The 26,393-nt window shown below is 43.7% G+C and overlaps 1 protein-coding gene across 1 annotated transcript in view; it reads right to left on the bottom strand.

Moving 5' to 3' along the window:
* Window positions 1–26,393, bottom strand: part of LOC8028941 (nose resistant to fluoxetine protein 6) — a 100,885-nt gene that overhangs the window by 3,637 nt on the left and 70,855 nt on the right. Inside the window, exons 11-14 of the mRNA XM_040501944.2 lie at window positions 25,047–25,169; window positions 22,695–22,815; window positions 8,064–8,250; window positions 1,448–1,590 (exon numbers count right to left, since the gene is read on the bottom strand). Of these exons, the coding sequence (XP_040357878.2) occupies window positions 1,448–1,590; window positions 8,064–8,250; window positions 22,695–22,815; window positions 25,047–25,169 (574 nt within the window). The remainder of the gene's footprint in view (window positions 1–1,447; window positions 1,591–8,063; window positions 8,251–22,694; window positions 22,816–25,046; window positions 25,170–26,393) is intronic.

Here is a 26,393-nt window from a genome sequence, read left to right as displayed (position 1 = left end):
GACTAGCTCCCATTTCTGAGGAATGTTCATAAAGTTCGTTTTATTGGCGGCAAAAAAAAATGAAAATAATATCGCAAAAATTTACCAGCAGGGCAAACCTACATGCCGCTAGTCTAGGCACATTCAAAGTATTTTTTTTTTAGAAGGCCCAATTAATAGTTACGTGTCCAATGACTTGCAAATACTGAAAGTTCCCGCCCTCCCGGTTCCGCGACCACTCGCGCCTACGGAAAAACAGGGAAAAGAATCTGCAACGGAACTGTTGCAGCTTCCCCAAGGCGACTCTGACGACTTTTTTGATCACCGGATCGCCATGGATGAGCGTTTTGTGTGCTATTACGACCCCAAGACGAAGAAATAAGGCGAATGGTGGAGACACGCAGACTCACCAGGAATCAAAAAGTTGAAGGGATAGTCGTCATCGGGGAAGGGGATGATTCGCGTTTATAAAACTGCAGTGGTGTGTTCTTTACACACAGCACTATAAGGGCCACACAACCACAAGAGAATATCACCGATACCCTCTCATTAGAGTCAATGTCAGGTTAAGAGTGCAAGGCTAGCTCCTTCCACCAAGCCCTCCGCCGTTTCCACTTTAGCAAGGTGAACACTGGAGAGGAGACGAGTTCCTCCTTGCCTCCTCTCCAGCGTTTTCTCTGCTAAAGTGGAAAGAATGGAATGCTTTGTGAGAGGAGGTTTGCTTGCACTCTTAACCTGATACCGGAATGCATGTGCTCCACCACAACGCACCAAGCATGCATGCGGCTGCTTTAGACAAGAAAATGTTGCATCAGGCCCCCTATTCTCCTGTCCTGGCAACCAGTAACTTCTGCCTTCTTCCTGTCATGAAGACTCCACTGGGTGGCAAGCATTTCCGGACGATGACGATGTGATTTTCAAGGTTTCCTCGTAGCCAAAATAAGAACTTCTGGAATCAGAGCATCCGCTAGCTCATGAAGCGGTGGAAGCGCGTCGCATTGTGCGATGCATAAATGGAGATGAACTAAGCTCACCACCGACGCTGGTGATCGAATGTCTTCTTTTTTTATGATAATAAAATGAACTTTACAAACGCCCTTGCTAGCGTCAGCCAAGGATAACTCTTCTGATTCGGTGGAATGCACACTGAACAGGCGCAATCAAGCACGTCTGCCAATCAAGATTTTTTATTTTATTAGAAGATAAATAGAACCTAGTTCTCAGCATGGAACTCCAAGCAAGAACCAGCACCTCGTGATTACCTCCAATAGATCCTGCTAAACAATTTATTTAACTCCCTTTTTTGGGGAGTTAAAGCAAATCATGTCTTCGACGGCATCAGCAGCTCGCGCTTGCACTTTGAACTATACAGCTTTGACGTGCACGCCCTCATGGGCCAGCACGAGGCACCTCTTTGATACTTATCATACCGGTCTTATTCAAGCTAGGTATGAAAGAGCATACTTACAACATGAAAAGTGTCGGGAGTTACTCGCTCTCTGATGGTCCAGAGTTTAAAGTAGAGTACGTAGATGTGAACGACATAAATAGTGAATGAAATTCGGCTGATGGGAACCAGAGGCTTCCAAGATAATATGGTGTTAAGGATTCCTGCAAAAGAAAAAACAAGAAAAGAAAAGTGAAATGTAAGACATGAGTGTCGAGGAAGATAACACTTCTCGAAGTTCTGAATCTTTGGTCCTAATGTTCTCAAGATTTAAGGATTCCCAATAATAATTCCTGGTTGACTCCTTCATCAACGTCATATTCACGGGCAAGCTATATTTTCTCAAAGAGAAATAGAGATAGGGATAGAGAAAAAGGACAAGCGAAGAGGAAATACTATAGATGAGATTGTTCGCCAGAGGCCAGTATACTGGCGTCTGGCGACGAATGTGACCATTTAGTTTGAAGGAGAATGAATGGGAAAAGGGCTGATAGAAGAATAAGTGGAAAAAATAAAGGTATTGTTTCGGACTGTCTGAGTATTTTGTATCACACCAAAAGAAAAACAGAGTAAAAATAAGATAACCTTGAAGGAGGCGACTCGGGGCGCCTTAGAGAAGTCCCTTCACGCGTATGTGACCTCTTGATAGTCCGAGAGACATAAGGCCCAAACATCCCGAGCAAGACGTTTTACGTATTTTACTGTCTCTCACTCGTCAACCTTCCGAGTGAACACTTACAACCAGGCATGCCCAATACTTTTAGATATCTTGAAGAACACCTTAACCTAATGCTTTTTTAATGAAATTATAACTAAAGAACTTTCTTATTGTCTTCTACCGGAAAAATAATTGCACCGCTTCATTTTCTTTTGTTGCGGTCCTCCAGAAACATGAGGTAGCGGACGCTGGTAAAGGCGAGCTCACAAAACCCTAACTCGTGTGTTCGCAAAGAATCCCTTTGCGTGAAACCGCCGTTGCCCTATGATCCCTCGCAGCAGCTGCGCTTTTTGGGAAACTTGCAGGATGCACATGGGAATCCTCCCGGCGGCGTATTCAAGAAAACTTGTGGAGTAAGTGAGCAGGGGCAAACTTTGATTGGCGTGCTTTCATAAACGTCACATCAAGTGGTTTACTGCTGGAAAGAGGAAAAAAGAGGGGGGGGGGGGGGGTCGTTTCCCCCTCCTTTTCTAGTGGAACACACCTGAGTGATTCACGCGCTCATCGTATAACCAAATCTAAAAGCAGTCTAAAGATTAACGCGTGAATCACTGAGACACGTTTACCCAAGCCTCATAAATCGGGCAATGTGACGTCAATGAAAACACAGCATGCCAAGGTGCCGAATATGCCCTGTTGACTTACTTCCGAAGCATTTCAGAATGCGCCTCCTGACTGACATGAACAAAGTTTTGGGATGCATCTTTCGGGACTTTAGCAGGCACACTCTGGATCCCGTGGCACGGTCATTGACTGTCGGTCCAATAATCATTTAGCCACTGGTTGAATGTCGTTGCGTTACCAAGGCGGATTTTTATTTACTCAATGCACTGTCACATTAGTGCGGTCGCATGCATTAGTTCAAAGGAGAGATGCATGGTTAACGTTAAAGACAATAGACGAATTTGTAGCGAAAATTTAAGGGGTGCTGTGCTGAGACCAGACATTTCACCCAACGTCTACTCACTGAAGCTGCGTCGTAAGAAACTAGGGCTGTGCGGGCAGTCATTCCAATCGCAGAGCGCTGAGTTGCTCATGCCACTCTTAGTGAAAAAAAAACAACCAAAAACCGACGGTATATTGTCTCTTTGAAAAGTGGAAGCTGGGGGTGAAGCTGCTCTACTAGATTCCAAGCATTTTTAGCTCGCTTTTAATAAAATAAAAATTACCGCTTTCCATTATATTGGACACTGTTTCATCGATTCTGTTTCATTAAATGTTGCTAATGGGAAATGCTACAAAGCAGTGGGTGCTAAAAATGACCGCGATGATTCAGTGCGGTCAAAATAGCAAAATAATATAATGGCTGGCGCCCAAATACAACGGTGACGAAACAACACTAAAATTTATGATGTGGCGCTGAAAACAGCGTTTCTCAAAGTGCCTGCTCTTAAGCATGGCGTATTTGTGATACTGGGCATGTTTATGATAATATGTTTAATGACTGCCTGTGAGGTTAAATTGTATTAAGTCACTACGTATACTCTGTTTCATCATAAGTCCCAGCACGGACCGAAAGCATAAAACACATCCAAACATGGGCATACATGTACTAAAAATGTAACACCCCAGTACATTCACTGCGCTTGAACCGGTTTATCTAATGATCGTACGAGCGCAGAAAGATTACTTGTGACGTTACCTTGCGTTTTTGCCACTGCTTGATTGCCCCATCTGCCCGTAGCAACGGCTGCGCCCCCGAACTTACAGGTTAAAGGAAGTAAAACAGCGTAATAAATGCAAATAATTTGAGTCCCATTGGAGTGAAAACATTTAAACTACCGATTCGTAGTGGGAATCTTTTTAGACGGATATTTAGACTTCAGTATGTCATTAATTTGTTATGATTTAAAACGCCATTTGTTGTCTCCGCGATAAAGGGACAATTTGGCCAGGGCAGTGCGGCTGTTGCTAAATTGCATTGCGCATTGCGATTATGGTGTCACAACGTCAGTCGTGCAATGATGTTCCTGGTAATATTTTTATTATTATATTTGTGTAAAAAACATACGCGAAAGCCATGTTATGGGGGGAGCATAGAGCTATATGTGAACGTTGTAGGTAATTTTTTTTTCATATGAAATTTCAAAGCTCGAGGAATGGAGATTGCCACTGTTTCACTTGGCATTTTGCACAGCCGTCAATTTCACACCGAAGCATGCAATAGTAATTGTTACTTCCCATTTTACGAAAGGTTTACAACATGTACACAAGATATTACAAATTACACTGAAACATTTTTGTCGAAACAAAGCTATGAAACACGTCAAGTAAACACGCTCTAGATCAACATTCACAAATTATTTACCAACAAACTACTTCAAATAAAATGGCACGAAATGTATAAAAATAATAATCTATTTTACGAATATATAAAAAAGGTAGGCATAGCCATTACGGTGGCTGTGTTTTAATTCGGAAAGGCACCTATTTTTTCTAAACGTTGCAATATTGCACGTCAAAATTGAAAAGAAAAACTATCTTTTTTATCTCTCCTTCATCTTCTGTAGTGTCTTGAAGTAACTGTGATGTCAGAACATTCAGTACCGTATGACCTCCAAAAGAGAAAGACGACAACAAACCTTCACTCAAATGTGCTTTGCCGCACGACATCGACTCCAAAGGGAGAGGATAGAACCGGCAAAGGCTGTACAGCGGTGCTGCTTTATCGTAGTGCGTAGAAAGTCGAGCAGTATCTAGCTGAGTGTTATATATGCGTTTTGTTTCGTTACCGCCTAACACTCCCCCCCCCCCCTCCATCTCTCGGCCTTTCGCCTACGAAGGACTCTTGGCGGACACCACTGTTGCCGATAGTTGAGGACGGTTTGCACATCCCATTACCGTGAAACCCAAAGCCAGCACACGAAGACACGAGGAAGGTCTGTCACCACGAAAACAAGGCCATGAACTAGTGTCTGGAAAGTCGGTATTTTGCTGTTCAACACTATGTGATGGCAAATAAACCAGCTTACCATTTCTAAGAATCCGTGCTTATTGTACGATGGAATACAGATCGAAGTCGATAACTACATGGGTTTTGTTGTTGTCTGTTTCCATGTCCGTTCGTACAATGATAGACCGACTCATATTTAGTATATATCTGTGTAACTCGAAGCCATAAAAACTGAAAAAATTCGAGATAAACGAAATTTCGAGATAAGCAAAGTACCAGAACTTTTTTTTTTTTTTTACCTCTGATCGCGCGATGTTCTAAATAAAATTTCTAACAATCGCGGCGACATCAACTTCTGTGATGAGAGCAAATTTACTCTCAAGGGTCAGTGATTTGCATTGTTTGGGCTTCGCCATCTTCACAGTCAATCGAGTCACGCGCCAACAACAGCAGAGAATTCACAACCGATGACCGAATTGACCCCTTCACCCTTGCTCGTGTGGCACCGCAAGACGATCGAAACACCTAAAAAAATGACGGACAAGCAACAAAGAGCAGCAACACTCGAAAGAGACACCTCTGGGAAACACGAGACTCACGACGACCGACGACCGGACCGGGAAGGGAAATGGAAGAACCCAGTAGCAAAGAGAAAACGAAAGACAGAGCGGAACGAAACGCTCAAAGGAAAGGGGGCACCGAACGCCAGGCCGGCTTGCGAGCGTTTTGCTTGTCCAAATGGAAATCGTAAAAACAAAACAAAAAAAAAAATAATATAAAATTTCCTTTTTGAGTCGCACATTTCTCCGCGTCTCCGTACACCGCACCCGCGGTTATTATTTTTTAATTGTTTTCTCGCGCTTTCGCGTTTTTTTTTTTTTTTTTGGCGCATGCGCGTTTTTTGTTTTCTCTTTTTGCGCGCCGCGCGCTTTTCTTTTTTTTTTTTTTGCTTTTTTGGGGCACTTTTTGTTGTTTATTGTGTATTTTTGCGATTTTCGCTGGCGAGATTTCAAGATATCCGAAGTCCGTGATGAAAACCTTTCGAGATAAGCAAGGACAAAATGCATTGTGCCTAAGGGAGCTCATTCCGTGACAAGGAAATTTTACGACTTAACCACTATTTGAAGATAGCCGTGTTAGAGTTAACGAGGAATTACGTAGTATGTGAAAGACATGCCTTTGGGAGAACCACTCGGCTATATACCTATACGTATACAAGGTGTTTCACAAAACACGGGCCCAATCGTTCCTGGGAAAATCACACATCGAACAGAAAAGAAGTTGATATTGTATTAGTCCCTGCCAAAGGGCAAATTTAGGAAAAGAGAGCAAGCAGTGTTAGAAATGTGTGTATGTGTAAGCGTTGAAATATGTGTTAGTGTTAGTGTTAGGAAAAAGTATATTGTAATCACTTTTAGTAATTAACTTTGTAACTACTACCTGTCAAGGTATTATTTTAATTAGGGGCACAGTAGGCATCATCGAGAACTATCAAATCTACCCAGATTATTAAGATATAAGTAGGGTGTGTATTTTCCGGTTTTAACCGAAAAACACCGATAAACATCCGTCGGTGACGAAAATATAAACTCGGTTAAAACCGAAAAACACCGGTGGTTGGATATTTTCGCCCTGGTTAAAACCGAAAAACACCGGTCGTTGCTAGTTTCCGACCTAGCGAAACCCTTTCCCCGTAGAGGTTCGTCAAACGTGTTATCTCGTGGATCCTGCATTCTTCCAGTGCTTATACATGGCTTGCAGGTAGCGTCAGTCCGCCCTCCTTTCTGGGGGTCAAAAGCGTCTAGTGAACGCAGTGGAAGCTAAGCTCTCATACGGCTTTGCCCTATTGTGTCTCCCATGGCCCCCTTTTGTGGAAAAATTAACACATCGGATGGTAGGCTCTCACGTGCCTTTTCCTCGTTGTGTCTGGCCAAGTGATGTCGGTGAAAGCCATGTATTCAGAGGTTGCTGTGGTTCCTGGAAGACACTGCCATCGTCCGTGTCGTACAGGAGAGTGCGTTTTCATAATTGCGGGTTGCGAACCGCAAGGAACGTGCTGCCATGACGGCAGCACGTTCCTTGCGTGTAGATGCAAGCATGAAAGTATGCTTGCATCTACTATAATAACCAAGTGTGAGAAATAGTTGCTTCCTAGAGAAGAAGTGTATGAACTATGTGAATAAAACTGGAACTCTGTGCATGTGATCAATCGCTTTTTTTCACCGATATTCACCGATTTTAGCCTCGTCGTGAGACGTTCCACCGAAATACACCGGTGTTTTGAAAATAAGTAAACACCGAAAAACATCCGCCGATTTTTCTCACAAATAAACACCGGAAAGTACACACCCTAGATATAAGGCATGAGCAGCCTTTTACAAAGCTCCTAAAAACACTCAGTTCGGACGCATTCTGCAAAGATGGGTTGGGGGGGGGGGGGGGGGGGATTGAAACAGACATATAAAGCTAAGCTGGGGTCAGCACGACTTGCTAGACCCTACGTTAGAGCAGCACCGCTCTACAGCCTTTATCGGTTCTCGAAAACGTCTCTTTAGAGCCGACGTCGCGCGGCAAGGCCCTTGTCGCGAAGACCAGCTAGCCCAATTTGAGTGAAGGTTTCTCGTCGTTTTTCTCTTTTGAGGATAAAATGGTACTCATTGTTTTGCCATCACTCTGTAAAATATTAAGGGAAGCCTAAAAAAAGATGCATTCTTTTGCAGAGATGTGTCATTTTGCCACATTGAGAGAAATCAGTTGCGTTTCTGAATTAATACCACAACTAAAGTAATCATTAAGGATGTCTTTTTTATATATTCGTAAAATGCAGTTAGCAATGCTTATTTAAATATAGTAGTTTGTTGGCAAATAACTTTTGAATATGTCTCTGAAACGTGTTCACGCGTTTCGTAGCTTTATGGATTGCCAACGAGAGTGTCAAACCCGCGTTTACCGCCTTTAAGTGACGTTCAACATTCAGCCCAACGGCCTTCTTATTTAGGGTGTGATGGCCATGATGGCAAACTCACCCCCTCTTCCCACGGCGCATGCATACACGGCCCAGCCGAGGCACACCGCCCACATCAGCCGATGCAGCGCAGCGTAGAGGGTGCTCCACCAGTTGCTGGGGAAGGATCCGTCCGCCCAGGCGATGGTGACCATGTTCACGTACGTACCTCCAGCCAGGCATATCAGCCAGCCGGCCGTCTCCAGCAGCTGCGACACAGTGATTCGGGTGCAAAGCGTCAGACACAATTCTGTTTTATTCTGCACACTCGAACAAGAGACAAGGCTCCAAAACTGAAAGAAGTGCTAACTTACCGAATTTTATATATTGTTTCACTAAAACAAAGGCCACACGCGAAAAGGTCGCAGGGGTCTGGTTGTTAGTTTAATAAATTCCTTGTGCTCTATTGCGCATCGTCTCCGTTTATTAACTCAGATAATGTTTAACGGTTAGATTTTTATCCGAAACACCTTACGCTCGAACTTAACAAAAAACCGTTGCACAAAGGCTAAGGCAAAATCATGCATAGTTCATCGCATGTAATGCATACCCATACAAAGCTATACTTAGTAATATTTCATCATAAAATTGTTGCAGCTTTGTTCCTTCCACTACAGGCCGTGGGTTCCAGTTTACTGCTCTAACTCAACTGAAGCTCGTTGTGCTTCGTATATTGTGTGTGGAAATTTTAACGCACACAACACACTTTGCGGCAGTTCTCATTGTGAAAAGAGAGGGAAACAGACTGAAAATTTTATTGGACACAAAGACATAAGCATCCTTAATGATGGCTCCCCAAAATACCTAAAAGGGGTCAGTTTTTCCACTTACCTTGATCTCACGCTGTGATCTGCAGATATCTCTCATGACATAGCAGTATACAACTATTCAGTAGTTAAGACTGTCGCTACATTCATTTTCTCCTCTTTCTTTGCTTCCTTTTCATTGTACCATATATGATGCTACATGTCATTTTGCATAAAAGCTTGTCGATTTTTTTTTTTGCGTTTTATTGGTGGAACACGTTCCGTATAACGAAGTACCATAACGAAGGATAGATTCACCCAGTGCGGTATACATTAATTTTCTCAGAGACCATACTTGCTACACTCCGCATCCTATATAATGAAGCAGAGACGGCACGCTTCCATTTGATTAAATATTTAACATGATCATTCCATAAAAGATTTATATCCAAAGGAATTTATAAATATTTTGTTGTTTGGACACACTCTAACATTAGGCAGCTACAGTTTCTGCAATGATGATAATGTAGGAACAATAAAGTCGCCAAGTTCAAATGTTTGTAGGGACTACAAAAACATAAGTTTTACTAGAATTCACAAAAGTGTGATTGCCTAAAAAGCTTGCTATTAGTAATTCAATATTCAAAGAAAAAAATTAAAATTGTATGGGATGGCTTTCTGCATCTCCATGCAGCTCTCGTGCGACGAACGATCGCATATTCAAAACCAGTCCTGCATAGAATTGTACGAAAATCTGAAAAACGCTTGAAATATATGCTTGAGCAAAGTCTGGGCACATGTTCGAAGAAGTTTCTCGAGGTGCTCCTCAAGCAACTTCTTCGGACCTTGTCTTTGCGGAGGCCTGAGAATCCCCCGTGTCCGCCATTCGTGCTCACGAGACATGTCGGCATCACCTTCGTTTAGCCACACATGAGGACGGTCGTCCATTATGTCAAGAGGTTCTGCAAATGTGCAATGAATGTCACTTTTTCAAGGTTCTAATTGCATTCCCAATTTGTCAACCATATCATGTTCATTGGGACACTGAACATACAAAAAGATGTTTGAGACGTTGAATCCAAACGATGTCAGCTCTTCTCTGGTGAAAGCACTGTCCTGAATTATGTAGAAGAATGCGTCAATAATACTGTTCATGTTTATAGAGGCAGATCGACTTCAAAACATTTTTTAACATCTGTTTTAACCATTCCAAAGTTTAGTGTAAGCAAAGCTTTTCGGCTCACACCATACATGTTCAGTAGTGGCTGTGTAGCATGCGACATTTTCAGCCGTCACATTTACTGTCAACTTCAATCAGTCAGCAGCCTAGGTCATAATGATCTATTCTAAAAACGAATTTGAACTACTAAAGGTACAGCGATGAGGTCCTTCTTGGGACCACTTCTATAAGAAGTTCGAACAACATTAGTTCATGTAGAAAGATTTGGACATGCAATATGCCTCCATTGAACTCCGGATCATCGCGACATTACCGGAAACATCGAAGCGCATTGTTTGGCTGCTGAAGCCTATTCTAGCGACACTATGGAACTGACCTGCGCATGCCAAGCCTCTACTACGGCACTTCCGAGAGGAGTGCTCCCGGCAGCAATGGTTGCTGAAAACTTTCTCGAAGTCCTCCTACCTCATATTGACTCAAATTATAAGTTGTATTTTGTACCGGAACAAATAAAATAAATACGATCTATGCTCCTTTACACCGACGACGACTTGAAGTGGCTTTCACAGGCAGCTTTTTGCACCGAGTTCGGCAACATGAGTCTCCGACATATCAATGCGGTGATCCCTTTGAAGATAATCACATTCTCCTAGACTGCCAACGTTTTGTCACAGAATGGAAAAGAATGAAGGTACGTCTTCAACTACTGGACAGACGTCCCCCACTATCAAAGAGCCTTTAACATCATTTGCGACTTTTTAAAAGGCAGTGGTCTCTTACACAACTATTAGGCGCTAAGACCCTTGATTGTGTGTGTTCGTGAACACGTGCACGAGTGAGTGAATGCCCCAGTGTTCAGTATAAGTAAAAGAAATTATCTGCATCTTCGCAACAGATGATCAACAAAACAGTTTAACAGTGCTGAAGAGTAATTTTGCTACTTTACCTGTTTTATGGGGTACTTTTTAGCAAAAGATTTCCGACGCTATATAGTCTTCCGCTTCGTGCTTGTGCTGCTGTCAGGCACGTAGCCAGGATTTTGTTTTGGGGAAGGCCCGCCCATGACAAAATGCTGTATGAGGGGAAAGGGGGAGAGGAGGTCCCAGCAAAATGGAAGATTTCGGGGGGGGGGGGGGGGGGGCCCATGGGACTACCTCCTGGCTACGTGCCTGGCTGCTGTGACAGTGTAGCATTTGTGGTCCTCCCCTTTCTCGTCACTTTTCTTTATCATTGCTTCTCCCCCTCGTATGCCATCGTAATTCTGTCTCTTCATGTTCAAGTTATTAAGTAGACGGTGCCGTTTTTAAGGTTGCCAACCAACACGGCCTTCATTTATTCTCTCTCTTTCTCTCTCTCTCTCCATCTCTATCCAGAAAATAGTAAAAGTAAGAAATAAATATTTATGCATTTACGAGTTTCAATTATTTTTTAATAAAAAAGTGATAGTATATTCGTATCCGCTCCCGGATTTTTTCTTCTTCTTGAAGCGCCGTGGTCGTTGACGCCGTTACATCTTTGCTTCGCTCAACCGGTTCGCACATGAGAAATGGCTGCTCTAAGCGAAAAATTCACCTCATCACTTCTGGGCATTGTTGGAGAATGCTGTCCTCGGCAGACAAGCCTGAAAGATCGTCTTGAATGTGTATTCGGAGCTGCGTCGAGTATCCCCAAAAGCGTCGTACGACGAATTGCTTGAGAGAACCTCGACGCTAACAGACATTTCAAAGACGGCAGTGCGCCGGTGGAAGAACGAGTTGACCGTGTCATCAGAAGGTGTGCTGTCATTGGCGTACCCGAAGCGCGTTCGGAAGAGGAAACCTCAGCCAGCATGGTCCCTGCTCGATTCTTCCACCTCTAAGCGCTGAGGAAGCTAGTGCACGAGTACTTCCGACGGAACGAGTGCCCTATTATGTGCAAGGAATGTTAATTACGAGTCCAGTATCGCCGCGACGTCGCAGTAATTTAAACGCCATATTTTATTGACATGCGCCGATTTTGAAAATATGAGCTCCCAGAAAACCCGATGTAAGGTTCAGAAAGGCAATTTGATTGTCAGAATCCCATGTACAGCAACGCGTCTTCAATACTCTTCGGAACAAGGCCTTTTTTATACGGTTTACCTTGCTCAGCGTGATATGTCCCAACATTCAAACATAATAAGTCCAATTTACAAGAAATAGTAGTAACGCCTGATACCAAACGTCTGCAAACTTTGCCGTTATAAAATTCAAAATAATTAAACATGTTTTCTTTGTTTTCGTATACGCAGTTGCTGGTAGATGTGAAGGAACCTGGGCTGGGCGACCTCAGCCGTTCGTCTATCTAAAGAGCCCTACAGAATCTTGGATTCCGGTATGTTCGATGCATCAGACAGTCAGTGATATTGAAACGTGTCAACTTGATTGCTTGGCGAGCGAGGTATTCCATGATATCCAAGAATAAAAAACAATCGGGACCAGCCATCTCTAACCTTGACGAGACATGGCTCAACGCTGGCCATGTAAACGGAAATGTATGGCTGTGGGCACGACTTTGCAATCTGCACGGGATGCATCCGTGAAAGAACTCACAGCCGGGGTCGATAATTCGTCTTGCAAGAATCTTATCACCGTGCACGCTGGCAGTGAAGACGGATTCATCAACGGTGCCGATTAAGTCTTCTGCGCTAAGAAGGGCTCTGGCGACTAGCAACAAAAAATAGATGGGAAGTGTTTTTAAGCTTGGTTTGTCAGCTAATTGCTACCCAATTTGAAACCCAACCGTGTGATTGCCACACTCTTAGAAAAAAGGGTCAGTATAGTCCTCCCGAAAGGGAGGAACGCTCTTGACACATATGTTCCTTCAGAAAGGGAGAAACTTTCGTCCCTTAAGCAGGGGAGGAAAAGTTCCTCCGTCGACTGCATCTCATTATGGCGGCCACGAATCGAGCAAATCGAGCTCGGTAAGGCTTAACGAGAACACTAAGTCTATTGCACGAAGCGAGAGGAGCAGGAAATAAAAACGTAACACGGGCTTTCCGCGAACTGTATTTATTTGCGAAGTTTCTTTACCCCTGCAGGTAAAGAAACTTACGTTTCGAAAGCATGCAGTCACTCAGTCTTCTCATCGTCAGCACTGCGATGTTCAACGGAGACGACCGGCACTCAGTTGGCGCACTTTATGTCCTACCTTTGCTATTCCTCGAGCCACAATTCCTTCGCCAACCGTTGCGTCAACCGCTAATCACGGAGGAGTGAAAATCATTCGCCCGCAAAACCAAAAGCCGCTCTCAAAAAAAAGCAAATCCGAAGCAACCTCTTGGCTTATCTCAGCACGGTAACACGAAATTATGGCGTAGCCCCACTGATCTCTATGACAATTGCTGGATCGCGCTTCCCCGCTTGTTCGCTGCAGCGCAAGTGAAGCCACCGGGCTTCACTCGCTTGGGATACGATTTGCCGTTTTTGCTAGCCTTTGCTGCGGTTTTCCAGCGTGCTGACGACACGTTTTCTACTCGTTCGTCGTCATTCGCCGAAGAAGTTTTTTGAAGACTCTGTGTATTGTTGAGACTTTCCGTTGTGAACACGTGGAAAATTTTACGAAAGTGCAGTGTCGCAGGAAAAAGGCACAACGCGTCGAAAGGAAGGGCTGGCGGCGTGTTCAAAGCATCCTTGGCACGCCGAAGTGCCGTGTCTCTGTGCCTTCGCACGCTTGGATACCGACCAAGAACCGACGTCGTGTGTATGTGTTCAGCGAGTGCAATGTGCGTGAAGCTGTTCGTGCCTCTGGATCAGCGTCTTTTCCCCTCGCGGTTTAGGAACGAGCTTAATCCAGTGTCCACTAGCGACGGGAGATGGGGAGAAGGTACGTCTTTTTTTCGTCCTTAGACGATTTACACAATACCGTGCACAACAGCTCCTTATCACTGATCAGTGCTGGCTTATTATCAACCTACTTAATTGCACTTGACGTTTGAGCGCGGCTCACCTAATTGTAATTGGTCAACAGATTGCACACGACCATATCGGCCGCGCTTCAGATTTTCATTCTCGCCGTCTTGTACTTTTGCTTTCGAAAAGCCCCCTGGCTCCACAACGTTGCCCTATTCGTGCTCCCACGGAATCTATTAGAGTAGATTTGGGACATAGCCATGGTTAATATAGTACATAAGAATACGTACAGATCTCCCCCTTTTATTGATAGCAACTCACCGGAACAGCTGGACGATCCAGAACTCCGTGGCCGAGATATATAAATGATCTAAAGGCATCTATGCGCGACACACGTTCAGAACTTTGGCGCGGCGTCAATTCTTGACCGGTATCCAAGCGTGCGAAGGCACAAAGATGCATCACTCGGCGTGCCAAGGAAGCTTTGATCACGCCGCGACACCGGCGACACGTTTTCGACGAGTTGTACCTTTTGATACGGCTTCACGCACATTGCACTCGCTAAACACATTCACACGGCGTCGGTTCTTGGTCGGTATCCAAGCGCGCGAAGGCACAGAGACACGGCACTTCGGCGTGCCAAGGATGCTTTGAACACGCCGCCAGCCCTTCCTTTCGACGCGTTGTGCCTTTTTCCTGCGACACTGCACTTTCGTAAAATTTTCCACGTGTTCACAACGGAAAGTCTCAACAATACACAGAGTCTTCAAAAAACTTCTTCGGCGAATGACGACGAACGAGTAGAAAACGTGTCGTCAGCACGCTGGAAAACCGCAGCAAAGGCTAGCAAAAACGGAAAATCGTATCCCAAGCGAGTGACGCCCGGTGGCTTCACTTGCGGGAGCGGCAAGCGCGATCCAGCAATTGTCATTGAGATCAGTGCGTAGCCCACTGTGGCCACTGTGGCGTAGCCGCGTAGCGTAAAAGGATGTTAAATCGCTTGTCACTAGATGGCAGGGTCAAGCAGAGTACTCGCACGTAGTTAGGCTAGGTGGCGCTAGGTACCGCCCAATTCGTGTTTTACAAAAAAATATTTTTATTTCCTAACGCCACAATTGCGTTTCCTCTTCTTCAGAATCTCTAACACATGTAGACACGTTGCGCACAGTACAAACATCAGGTCAACATATATTGAACGCATACACAGGCATCGCACATACACACATCAATACAACAGCACACTACCCCGATCACTACTACCGAGCCCTTCGTTTCCGTCTTTTATAGTGGTCGTTTTGAACGTACGGAATTTTTCGGTGACTCCCTAAGCAAAAAAAAATATTCCGAACATGTTCATTTTTTTCCAGCAATGTCATACATCTGAGGCTATTTTTAATGGCTCAGGGGATGAATCTCTTATTAAAAAGAAGACGCTCGATCATGCCATAATTATTTGAAAGCCAATAAATCGAGCCGCTCCAATGTGGTTCCAAGCCATGAGTTTGTTTTCCCGCATGGCCCTTCGTAGCCAGTATTTATATTGTAGTGTTCGTTTTTCTATTTGTGCTGTTCGCGCAAAGCTGCAATTGCCGTCTTGAATTAATCTCTGTAGAGCGGATATCCACTCAGCTGGAAGTGATGCTTCACGGGCACAGAAATCGCTTTTCGATCAACTTGAATGCAGTCAAAGCCGCGACTTGCGACAACTGTTAAGTGTACGGAGCTGCGCCGTTGCGAGCTCGAAAACGTCTAGCGCTCATCCCAGCGCGCCACTTAGAGGGCAGTTTCTACAGGAACCGTAATATATTTAAACAGTAAAATAAAGGATAGCGTTTTTTTTTTCGACTTTTGCCTGACTTTTTTTTTATGCTAAACTTTTATTATAAATATACGTACTTTCCGTCATACTTTCGTAGTGTTGTCTTTTCCCCAGAGCGCAATCGCTCTCGGGGACCGACAGTCACATTGGCCACTGTACGATAGGAGCTTACCGTTCAGACCAGCGTTCCAACATGACTATCCACACGTCGATCGACTGCACCTAATCCCTCAAGTGGTTTTAAACTCTTTAATGTAAAGCGGAATGTCATCCTGCGACACACCGGCCCCTCCGATAACGGCCCGACCAGCGGCATCAATGCCCGACAGTTTACGTTATCTCATCTTGTTGTTACACGACTGATACGCGAACACACGGTCATATCGGCGATAATTCCAGTCTTCTGTTCACAACCCACAACACTGCCATCACGATGTCGCTGACACGAAGAAATACAGAACCACGTTGACGATGTTGCTGACACGCAGAAGAATCACGTTGAACGCCGGTTGGCACTCGGCACGGGACAACGGAACCGAACTCAGCACGGAAGGCACCCAGGCAGCCGGCAGGAAAACCTGCCTTCCTTGGACGCAGTTCCCGCGATTTCCATAACGTCGAAAACGTCGAAACAGTTCCTCGTGGTTTCGCTGCTGTAGTTCCGCGTGTGTCCCGCAAATTGGAGACGGCCGTCTTACCCAGTGTATGTAGCGCTGCTGGCACTGCTCCGGAACTTCGCTGTTTCTAGCGGCTTCGTTAGCTCGTTTGATAAAATTAGTGGTAAAAACGTCAATGCAACCGAAATGTTCTGCACGTTTGGACTAGAAGACGGAATTACAGGCGGCCTTCGCTGCCGCTGAAGCTCAATCAACTCAACATTAATTTATTAAACAACGTGCGCGATGTGCTCGAAAAACGAAACCGAAAGAAGATGGGTCGGGAGGGCGAAAGCTTTCTCCGGTCTGCCTGGAGGAGGAAAACGTCTAGGAGAATAATAAGGACTTTAATTTTCCTTTCATCGGTCTGGGTTTGTTTATGTGTGTTTTGGTAAACAAAAATAAAAAAAAAAAAACTAAAAAAAAAAGCCACTTTTCTGGGGATCGAACCGTTGACCACTTGGTCGGTAGCGCGATGTTCTACCCCTGCGCCAACTGAACAAGGAGAAACTTGCCCTCCTCCTTTCATCTGAACTGTCGTTCCTCCCTTCTCTGGGCAACTTGTCCGCAACAAGGAGGAACAGTCGCTTTTGCTACCTTTCTCCTCCCTTTTTTCTTAGAGTGCACGGACAATGCGACTTATCTTTCGTTCAGGCTGCATGCCTCTCACACGAGCCTCAAGAGGAGGGAGGAGAAACCTGGCTGACGAACCACGCCGTTCAGTGGTACCCGAAAATGCTGACCGTTGAACTACTGGACCTCGCCGCCAAAGAGAAAGAAGAATTTGGAGGTGGGCAAATTGGTACATCTTAGATTCGAAAAGCGCCAGAAAACAAAGACAACAGGAGGAATAGACGTTTCGTCTATTCCTTCTGTTGTTTTTGTTTTCTGGCGCTTTTTGAATTTAAGAAAGAAGAGCCTGAGCCTCGGCCTCGACAAGCAATCTGTTGATTCGATCGCAAAAAACCCTGAGCACGTTGTACTTCATCTGCCACCGTGCCACCGCGAGCTCAACACTTTTCAGCTCGTCTGGAGTCAGGTCAAGCGGCATGCCGCAAGCCAGAATGAGACGTTAAAGTTTAAATACTTTGATGCTCTCCTGCCTGCTGACGTAAAACAGGTGACTTCGGATAACTGAGCGGCTTACGTGAAGCACACTGACCGTCGAAAAGAGAATGTGTGAACTTAACGGCCTGGCCAGAAATGTTGGAGAGAGCGTTGTGGAGCCGTCGAGTGAAGACTCCACCACAGATGACTCATGTGATTACCTTGGCTGCGAGTCACTGTTTTGGTAATAAAGACATTTTCAAGAAGCAATCCCAGCCGGCACCGCAGAAGACAGTCTTACTTACTTCACTATTTTGAAACGGCTCTTTCAGAGCAACCAACATATTGAAAACGGGATGGTACTTGTACAATGCCGGCCGTGTCTCTTGTTCGCTGATAAGTGCATGCCTCAAACGCATACTCTAATTAAATACTGTAGTTAATATTTTAATAGGTCACCGAGTGCCAGTAAATTAGTAACTCAGTAGAGAACTAAATTTGGGTTCTTCAGTTTTGGAAATGAGCCAGATACAAAACCTAAACTAAGTTAATTTTTTACTGGAGCTTCGGAGTATATCTGGGAGTGTTTTTTCCCCATAAGCCATCAGGATGAATAGGTAACTCGATGCGAGAAAAACACTGTACAGACGGCTCCGATACAGGGTTACTAAGTAATCTGATAAGCATACATTTCTGTTGCTTCTCTTTATGTGGATTTGACTTATTGAGAAAAAAGGCCGACATACTCAACTCTCAAAGGTATCCGAGCACTGTACTAGATGCAAAAAGTAACTCCTTACATTCTAGATACTCTCCAGTTCAAATTTGTTCTGCAAGTCATAGTCAAGTTACCACAAAAATAAAAAAAGGAAATCTCTCTCCCGCAAGTTGTCGATATTTACCAGTCTTCTGCTGTGATTTTTATTGCTAGAATGGTTGTAACTTTACCAAACAATAATAAAAGCAGGGCTTCGGAACGAAAATAGTTTCTACAGACCGACCTCGTTCGTTTGTAAAAACAACATTAATAGAAAAAGAAAACACGAGAACGTTTTTGTATTCTTACAACCCAAAACATCGGAAATATCGCCGGAGAATGACATAACTTTCTGACAACTTTAAATATAAAATGTAAAAAGTAAAAACAAAAAGAGTCAAGTGATTTCAACTTCCGACACGGCGGACATCTGATCCGCAGTTGAACCATCCAACCGACCAGACACTTAAAGTAGTCGGGTAAGCGTTGTAATATACACCTACGTGGTGCACAGGTGCGACTATTATGATAAAAACTTCTTCCACTTAGGTCGCGTTCAGCACAAACTCTTCTGACCACCACACCACACGACAAGGAAGAAAGTCGAAGACATGTTATTTTCCAACGATACTTAATTCGGATCAACCCTTTCCCTAGAACAACGTGGATTTTGAACGCTTATTAAACGATCGCAGCCGTGTATGCGACCACCTCCGCTCAAAACATCGCCCCGGCAATAGGACCCGCCACAAATTCCAGATTCACGGTATTATTACCAGGGCGACACAAAACTTACTGTTTACAAAACTTTATACAACCAATCTCAGAATATGCAAATGTGGTGACGGACCCATTCACTAAAACTATTGTAATTTAGCTAGAAAGCACACACACAAAAAAGCGATAAGGTTCACATACAAAAAATATGACCCGCTAAGTTCTCCCTCAGCAATGTTGCAACAGGCAAACCCCCTTACATTAAGGGAACGGGCATGAATAGATATACTAACGATTTCATTTTTAATGATTTATGGCAAATTAAACAGACTACAAACTACATACGATTTTCGTAAAGAATAAACACTACATCATCTCATGCACGATCAATAAGAGGTTACCAAGTAAAACTGGACACATTCAAATATTCTTTTTGCCCCAGATCAATCGTTGTATGGAACAGGTTAACTGCTGACTTGGCAAATTCAGATTTGTTTGACATTATACAGCCACTGTTCACTTTGCAAAATAAAATGTTTTTCGACTTTTATTTTGTCACTTCCTTAAATATCGGGTGTTTATTATTTGATACAATATATCCGTGCCGTGTTTGTCTTCATCAATGATCAAATGTGTTGAAGTTTCTTCGCATTGTTGCGCCCCGCCTTGTATATCGGGTGTTCATTATTTGATGCAATATCTCAGTGCCGTTTGTCTTCATCAATGTTCAAATCTGTTGAACTTTCTTTGCATTGCTGTGCCTCCCCTACCACGTCCCTGTATGGGCCAGGTAGTAATATTAAATGAATATATAAATAAAAATAAAAAAATAATGTGAACGTATGCTTGTTTCATGGACTGTTCCCGAAGAGCTCGAAACTCTAGCAGACGGCAGGGTTGCGGAGGTGGACGTTCGTCCGAAGTCGGTCGATTTCGCGGCAGACTACTCTTGGCCAGCTGGCGACAACCGGTTCCTCCGGGCATCGCTTTTGGCGCACTGACACAAACGCTGCCGTGACGTGGCGTTACGTGCTTTGCTCCAAAGCTTTTATATATGGTCGCGAAACGGAGTATAGACATTTGCATCGCTCATCACCCGGGCGAAAAATGCTGAGTCACTGAGCTGCGGACGGATGCGCAGGGCCAGATATACCGCACATCAGAGCAACAGTGCATGCACAAAAGGCGTTCCACATCCCAGCAGACAAAGATGGCAGCGCGCAGAAGGCGATTTTTGCAAAGCTGCGCATGCGCAGAAATTCCACCTCGTGCGAATCTGGTCACCGCGCACGCGCAATGCGCGCACCTAGTGTTAAAACTCTGCGCGTTTCCAGCACTTCGTGTGGGTTTGTTTGTAAACAGCTCGTTGACCTATACACGTACACTTGGAAAGAGCAGAGCTCACCGAAACTTCTTATCTAAGTATAGTCCTTAAACGCTTTCTTCCTAAATACATTTAAAAGTATCTCGAAAATTATGATAAACCCGGGAAGAAACGAGTGCGTTGTGCGCGCAAAGCGTCTGAAACCACCCTAAGCTCCCCGTGACCGAGCAGTGCGCACGCAGAATGCCCGAACGATACCATTCCGTGCTTCCTGGGCATGCTGGAATGATCGAGACAGTGACATTTTTTTTTTTCACGACTCTACGTGTTTAAGAAATATTTTACCTTCCACGGACGCTTATACGGTTAATCGGTTTTTGATAATAACACAAACCAGAAATGAGGCCTGTTCCCGACAAAGGGCGTCATTTTTCCGTTGAATATTTTCGAAAATGGCCTATAACCTCGAATTAAATAATTGTAAGCTAAGAGACTGCCGTATCTGGTCCCACCCGCTCAATATATAGACCTTTTCATTTTAGAAGTTGCCTCACCGGCGGACAGAGGGCGCTGACGCACTCGGCGCCATTAGGTTGCTTCAATTTGGTTGGTTTCGGTTTCAACGTGAACGCGGCTATGTTGCTGTTTTGCGTTGTTTTTGCTTAATTTTGTGATACGATTATTTTCCTGGCAGCACACAACCACTGAAACAGTAGTATTGAGCCACTTTGATGACTACGAGGTGCATTTTAGCTAAAATTGTGGGCTTTTTTTACCAACTCCTTTGATGTACCTGATTATGGCCGGTTGCGAAACGCCTGACTGATGTACAGGGAAGAATGTCATCGTGTATGGCCGTACCCGATGACACCAGTTTCCAGAAAAAAGAAATACTAATAAAGAGAGTAACATGTGAATGTAAAGGGGGGAAGCATATCGACAGCTTGGTTAGCAATGTTCTAAATCGGCCAGAACAGATGAACTCGCGAGTTTACAACTCACTGTTAGGTTTTCTTGCGCACCCAACCTTTAGCGAACTTCGCAGAATAAAAACGTATCGTGTAATGACGCTGATAATTGATATAAACAAATAATATCGTGTCGGCCTGTTTTTTTAGTACTCATAAGCAGCATTTCGCGATATTTGCCCTAGAAAATACTTTTTTTTTTATATGGACATTCACTTACTCAGGATATGATATAAGTGACAGGCCCGTCAAATTAAATATGGCATTTGTCTACCTTAATATTAGCCAAATAAAATAAATGATGCAGGAGGAGAAATACCTCGGAAAGTTTTGCTGAATTCTAGTGCTAGGCACCACTTCACAGACCTGTGTGAACAAATATTTATTTCTTAGAACAAATTCGCTTTGTAAATTTCGGCGTAGTCAGCCACAAAAAGTAAACCTCTATTCGCAATCGACAATCCTGGACTCAAATAATTGTTCTGCAGACGGTTCTCTTCTTTGTTTTTCTTTTTTTTTTTTTTTTGGGGGGGGGGGGGGGGGTGGAGGAGGGGGGCGTCAATTATTGCGGATTTTAGATACTGGCAAAAGATAAAACAACGTAAGTAAAAAAAAAAAAAAGCGTAGTCATCATTGTGCAAGCGCCGAACCCAAACCGCGTTTTGGATTTGCGATGAGAAACGACGTTATTTCTTTGTGCACGCGATTCTAAAACTCGCTACTGTTTAGTGTTGTGGCAGTTCCTTACGCGGGAGGTCCCAACCTTTGTGTTAATTAAATTAAGTGGAGGGCATTGGTTATCTAAATGTAATCAATAAATCATTTAAATGACTGTCTAAATGGAAGCGAGCCTGGTATACAATTTCTTAAACTTCATAAGTAAACCGACCAACCGAATGTCTACGTCGCAAAAAAGAGATTGAGAACCTCATACACATGTAGGTGTGATGTTATGAACAAACAAATCGCCTGATGTTGACGTACCATTACTTTTAGCCTCAGATAAAATACAAATTCAACGTACAAGTTCAACGTTCGTTGTCTATCTCCTCTGCGAGTTTCCTCACACAATCAAAAACTCATTTCGATATATCATGAATACAAAGAACTATACTTTCAGGGAATACAAATAGTCTCCTTGTGCTGACTATTCTTGACGCCTTGCGATCCTAAATGCGCGATATAAATATACGCGCTTCTTATAGAATCTTCCGCCACTATTAGTAAACGAACCTCAGAAGTCGTCGGAAACTACAGTTTCCGAAGTAAGGCAAGCAAGCGCAGTGAAACGCGATGAAAAACACGAATACAACACATCCGCCAAGGCGCAGAGGGGAGAGCGGAGCAGCAAGTTGAAGCAACCTAATGGCTGCCGCGTCACGTGATTCCAAGATGGCAGCGCCCATGCGGAGGAGGATGGAAAGGTCTATATTTGCGCGGAGGCTCGGAGCTAGAGGATGCGAGGCGTGTTTTCGTCGGAAAAGAAAACAAAAAAACACGGTTTTCTTTTTTGACAAGCAGATGGCATTTCTTAAGCGAGTTTCGTGGCCCGGTTCCAAAGTGTACTTACCGGTGAGATGTGGATCTTATCTCGCTTGAGGTACATGTAAGCCACGAGAGAGCCCACAATGTACGGCCCTATGTGCACGTACGGCCTGAAGTAGACCTCGGACAACAGGCCTTTCGAGTATCTGCGTTGCGAGGAGCGGGAGATATGCAAGAAACACAGTTTAGAAAACGACGGGTTTCAGTCGCCTTTTTACTTTTCACAAACTGTTCCTTTCTCATAAACCGGCTTTGCTAACTTCATATATGCCTGTCTGGAAGCGCAGACATCAAACCAGATGCACTTCCAGAGATGTAAACGGCAAATGTCAGGTCAAAGAACAATACAAAAAAGTGTTGTAGGGACTCCCAATGCTGCGCTTGATGTTCCGCTTCGCTTTGCTCAGTAAAACCCCTGCCGTCGTTCAACGACGAGGCTTACAACGAATTCTTCCGGTTTTTTTTTTTGGTTTTTTTGTTTTTTAGTTTTTACATTCTTCAAGAGTAATACAAGAACAGTATATACAGAAAACAAGAGCGCCATGGCTCAACCCTGAATGTTTTTTGTTCACATTTTCCTTTTCAGCGTCGCAGTTATATAATACGAACCTGTGCTATCTTCGTCTTATGAAACGGATAAAAAGAGTGCCATATTTATAAACTAAGAGAAGTTTTCCATCGTCACAAGTTGTTGCTTCACGCATGAATACTAAGGTCACTATTTCCTTTTCTGTATTAATTGTACGCTGTTTATGGAAAGGAATTCAATTAGAGTTCAAACATTATGAAAACACGCACATCGCATTTTGTGTGCAAGTCTAACCGTACTCTGCCCTTCTTCGTTCATCGCTGGAATCCATCTAGTGTTCTCGTCGTGATTGGTCGGTCGTATTTGTATGTTTTAGACAAGTGAACTCGCACATGTTTTTAGAGAATGGTTGTCGTAGTTACATAAGCTGAAGACACCGATAGTTCAAAAAACGCAGTATGTGGCCTGGTAGGTTCACACTTATCTTGCTTTACGTGTGTTGTTCTTCCGCGTTCTTGTCGGCCATTTGTACAGTCTCAACGGCCGCTGTAGTATAATAAAATTACAATGATCGAACGTGCTCAGCGTTTTTTTGCATTGCCAGCAACTGTAACACGCATCTCCGTACTCGGTGTCATTTCCATTTGAAGCGCTCCTATCTTTAAAAATAAATCAAAACAATTATCTCTTCGCTAGATTCGACAGAGAGAAGTATGTTTAATTAGTTAGTTTCGAGGTTCATGTCAAATCTTTAGACGGGAAAAAAAAACTATACGGTAGTCGAATTAGAAGCACGAGGCGAATTACAGGTATCTTGAAAATTCAATGAACTTTGAAGCGGCACTAAGTGGTAGCAAGTTTTATCGTAAAATCATAAACTTGGCACACGTGTTGTCATTTTTATGTGTGTGTGTGTGTTGTTGTAGTTTTTTTATCTAATTTTTAATGTATCGTGTTTTTGGTTTTTAGGTAGTTAGGTCAAAGGGTCGTGTCCCAATATCTGACAATGTTTCAATAGATGAAAATGATGGCCGCGCGTGCTTGTAATGTTCGATATTTTCGAGCCAGTGAGAGTTTCAAAAACGCAGATCGTAACTCATTTGGCTCACGACATTTGCTTCGTCGTCCGGTGTTTCCTATTCTTATTGGCGAGTGCCGCACACTACATTGCCTGATGATAAGGCGATCCGTCCTTCCCTGTTTTTATTGGTTAGTGTCGCATCCTGCACTGGCTGATGATGAGACGTTCGGGTCTCACCATACGTTTCCGAAACTTTCAGTGATTAAAGAATGCTTAGGACGCGTAGGTAGTGTCCGCGCCATAAAACGACATTTTCAAACACCACCTTAGAGTCCTTTTGATTAAGAAGCATCTTGCTAGCGAGTTTCATCGCGAAATATCGGTCGATGATTCGCAGTGACGACCGATACTGTGAATATTTCTCTATTAAGCTGTAATCGCTACGTCTTTTTTTTTCTTTTTTTTTCGGGCTCGTCATTTTATTAGGTTTTGTATTCGTTACTGATAGCCTAAGAAACAGAAGGCGTGGCTTATAATGATCACGCCTCGCGATTGGTTCTTCGCTGTTCTTATCGGCTAATTCAGCAATCTTATTCGAAAAAAAGAAAGAAAACTCAAACCAAAAGTTTGAGTTTTCTTTCTTTTTTCTTTCTTTTTTTCGAATTGTTCCCCAAACCAGACAGATTTCTGTCGAAGATGTTTACTTTCAAAGCAATCTTATTGGCTGAGAAGAGATAATGAGATGTCTGGAATTGACAACGCCCTGCGTTTCTAAAGTCGCGAGACACTCGAGTAGCACGGCCCCGCCTTAAAACGGCCACACTCACATGATGTCCCTTCCGAACAGGACAATGGCCGGAGGGTAGCTGTTCACGTAGGTCAGTGTTCCGACCAGGAGTACGCTGAGTACGAGGATGACAACCTTCACAATCAGACCCAGTTTAGCCCTCCTGGAAGAAAAAAAAAGGGGTGAACTTCGAGTGAAAACTTCAAACTTAACTCGCTAAGTACCAAAGGCCATCTGTTTCCACAACAAGGTGCCTGGCTGCCACCGAGCTTACGTGCGCGCGGGAATTTTACACCAACTCAAATAAATCACGATGCGTCGTTTCTGAATGTGCAATGTAAAACCGAAATTACGTAACGTTGAATGTCACACCAGAAAACTGCGGTTAGCTTTCGCATTTGTTTCCTCGAAACTTGAATGTGAGTGCTTACGTTGGTCGTTTGAAATTAACTGTTCCTTTTGGAAGGAATAAGAATGAAGCAAACCATTAATGTTTGTTTTCTGGCTTTTAACTAAATTGCCATACGGCTAACATCGAGATTCTTTTATTCTACTTGGACACAAAAAGCATTTACCTCATATCAACCTGCATAAAAATTAAAGCTTCGATTTAGAACTTATCACAAAGGCAAGCCCATCCTGGAGATGTACAGAAATGTTACAAACTAAAACGTATAAAAGCCAAATTTTGCAACTCGTTAAAAGGGCTTCAATCCAATGAATCAATTCATTTTACCGAATTTCTCGTATTTTACCGCAGTCTCGGGTCATTTTCAACATGATCGTTAGGCGTACACTGTGTATCAAACTGTAGACACAGATATGCCCCTATAAACTGAGGGAGGGGGTTAGGCGAGACTGCGGGGGGTCTTCAAAAAGCCGAGCTCTTGTTCGAATGATCAGTTGGTAGACCTAAAGCTAGGAGCCTATGTCTCCACTGCACTTATCGAAGGCGTTCCAATCGCTGATAACTATTGTTGTGGACTGGGTCGTGGAGCGAGACTTGTCTCTCTGGGGTCGAGGGGCACCACCGGAAGCCATCGCTTGACACCAGCTAATGCATGGGACTCTATGGGAGAAACGGGGAAACTGCATATTCTTACCTTAGTAGGTTGTTCTCGACGATTAAACTTGTATCGTCTTTTCCTGGAATTGCAGTTAATATTCTCGGCACCCATATCAAAAGCGTTAGAATACTAATATTTATTTTAAATAAATGCTTCGTGATTGAGGGTCGAGGTTTCCAACTTTCTTGAGCGTAAACTGTAATTCAGTTCAATGACACAAGGGTTGACGAGAGTCAATGTGGAGTCAATCGTGATTTCGAAGTCATAAGAGCTTTGCAGACGATGAGTTAGAAGGCTTTTACTGGGGACATTCGCATCAT

The sequence above is a fragment of the Ixodes scapularis genome, unplaced genomic scaffold, assembly GCF_016920785.2.
Source record: "Ixodes scapularis isolate PalLabHiFi unplaced genomic scaffold, ASM1692078v2 PGA_scaffold3__209_contigs__length_174095766, whole genome shotgun sequence".
Classification (NCBI taxonomy): domain Eukaryota; kingdom Metazoa; phylum Arthropoda; class Arachnida; order Ixodida; family Ixodidae; genus Ixodes; species Ixodes scapularis.
Note: the sequence above shows the minus strand (reverse complement) of the source record. Positions and strands in the feature narration are given on the sequence as shown.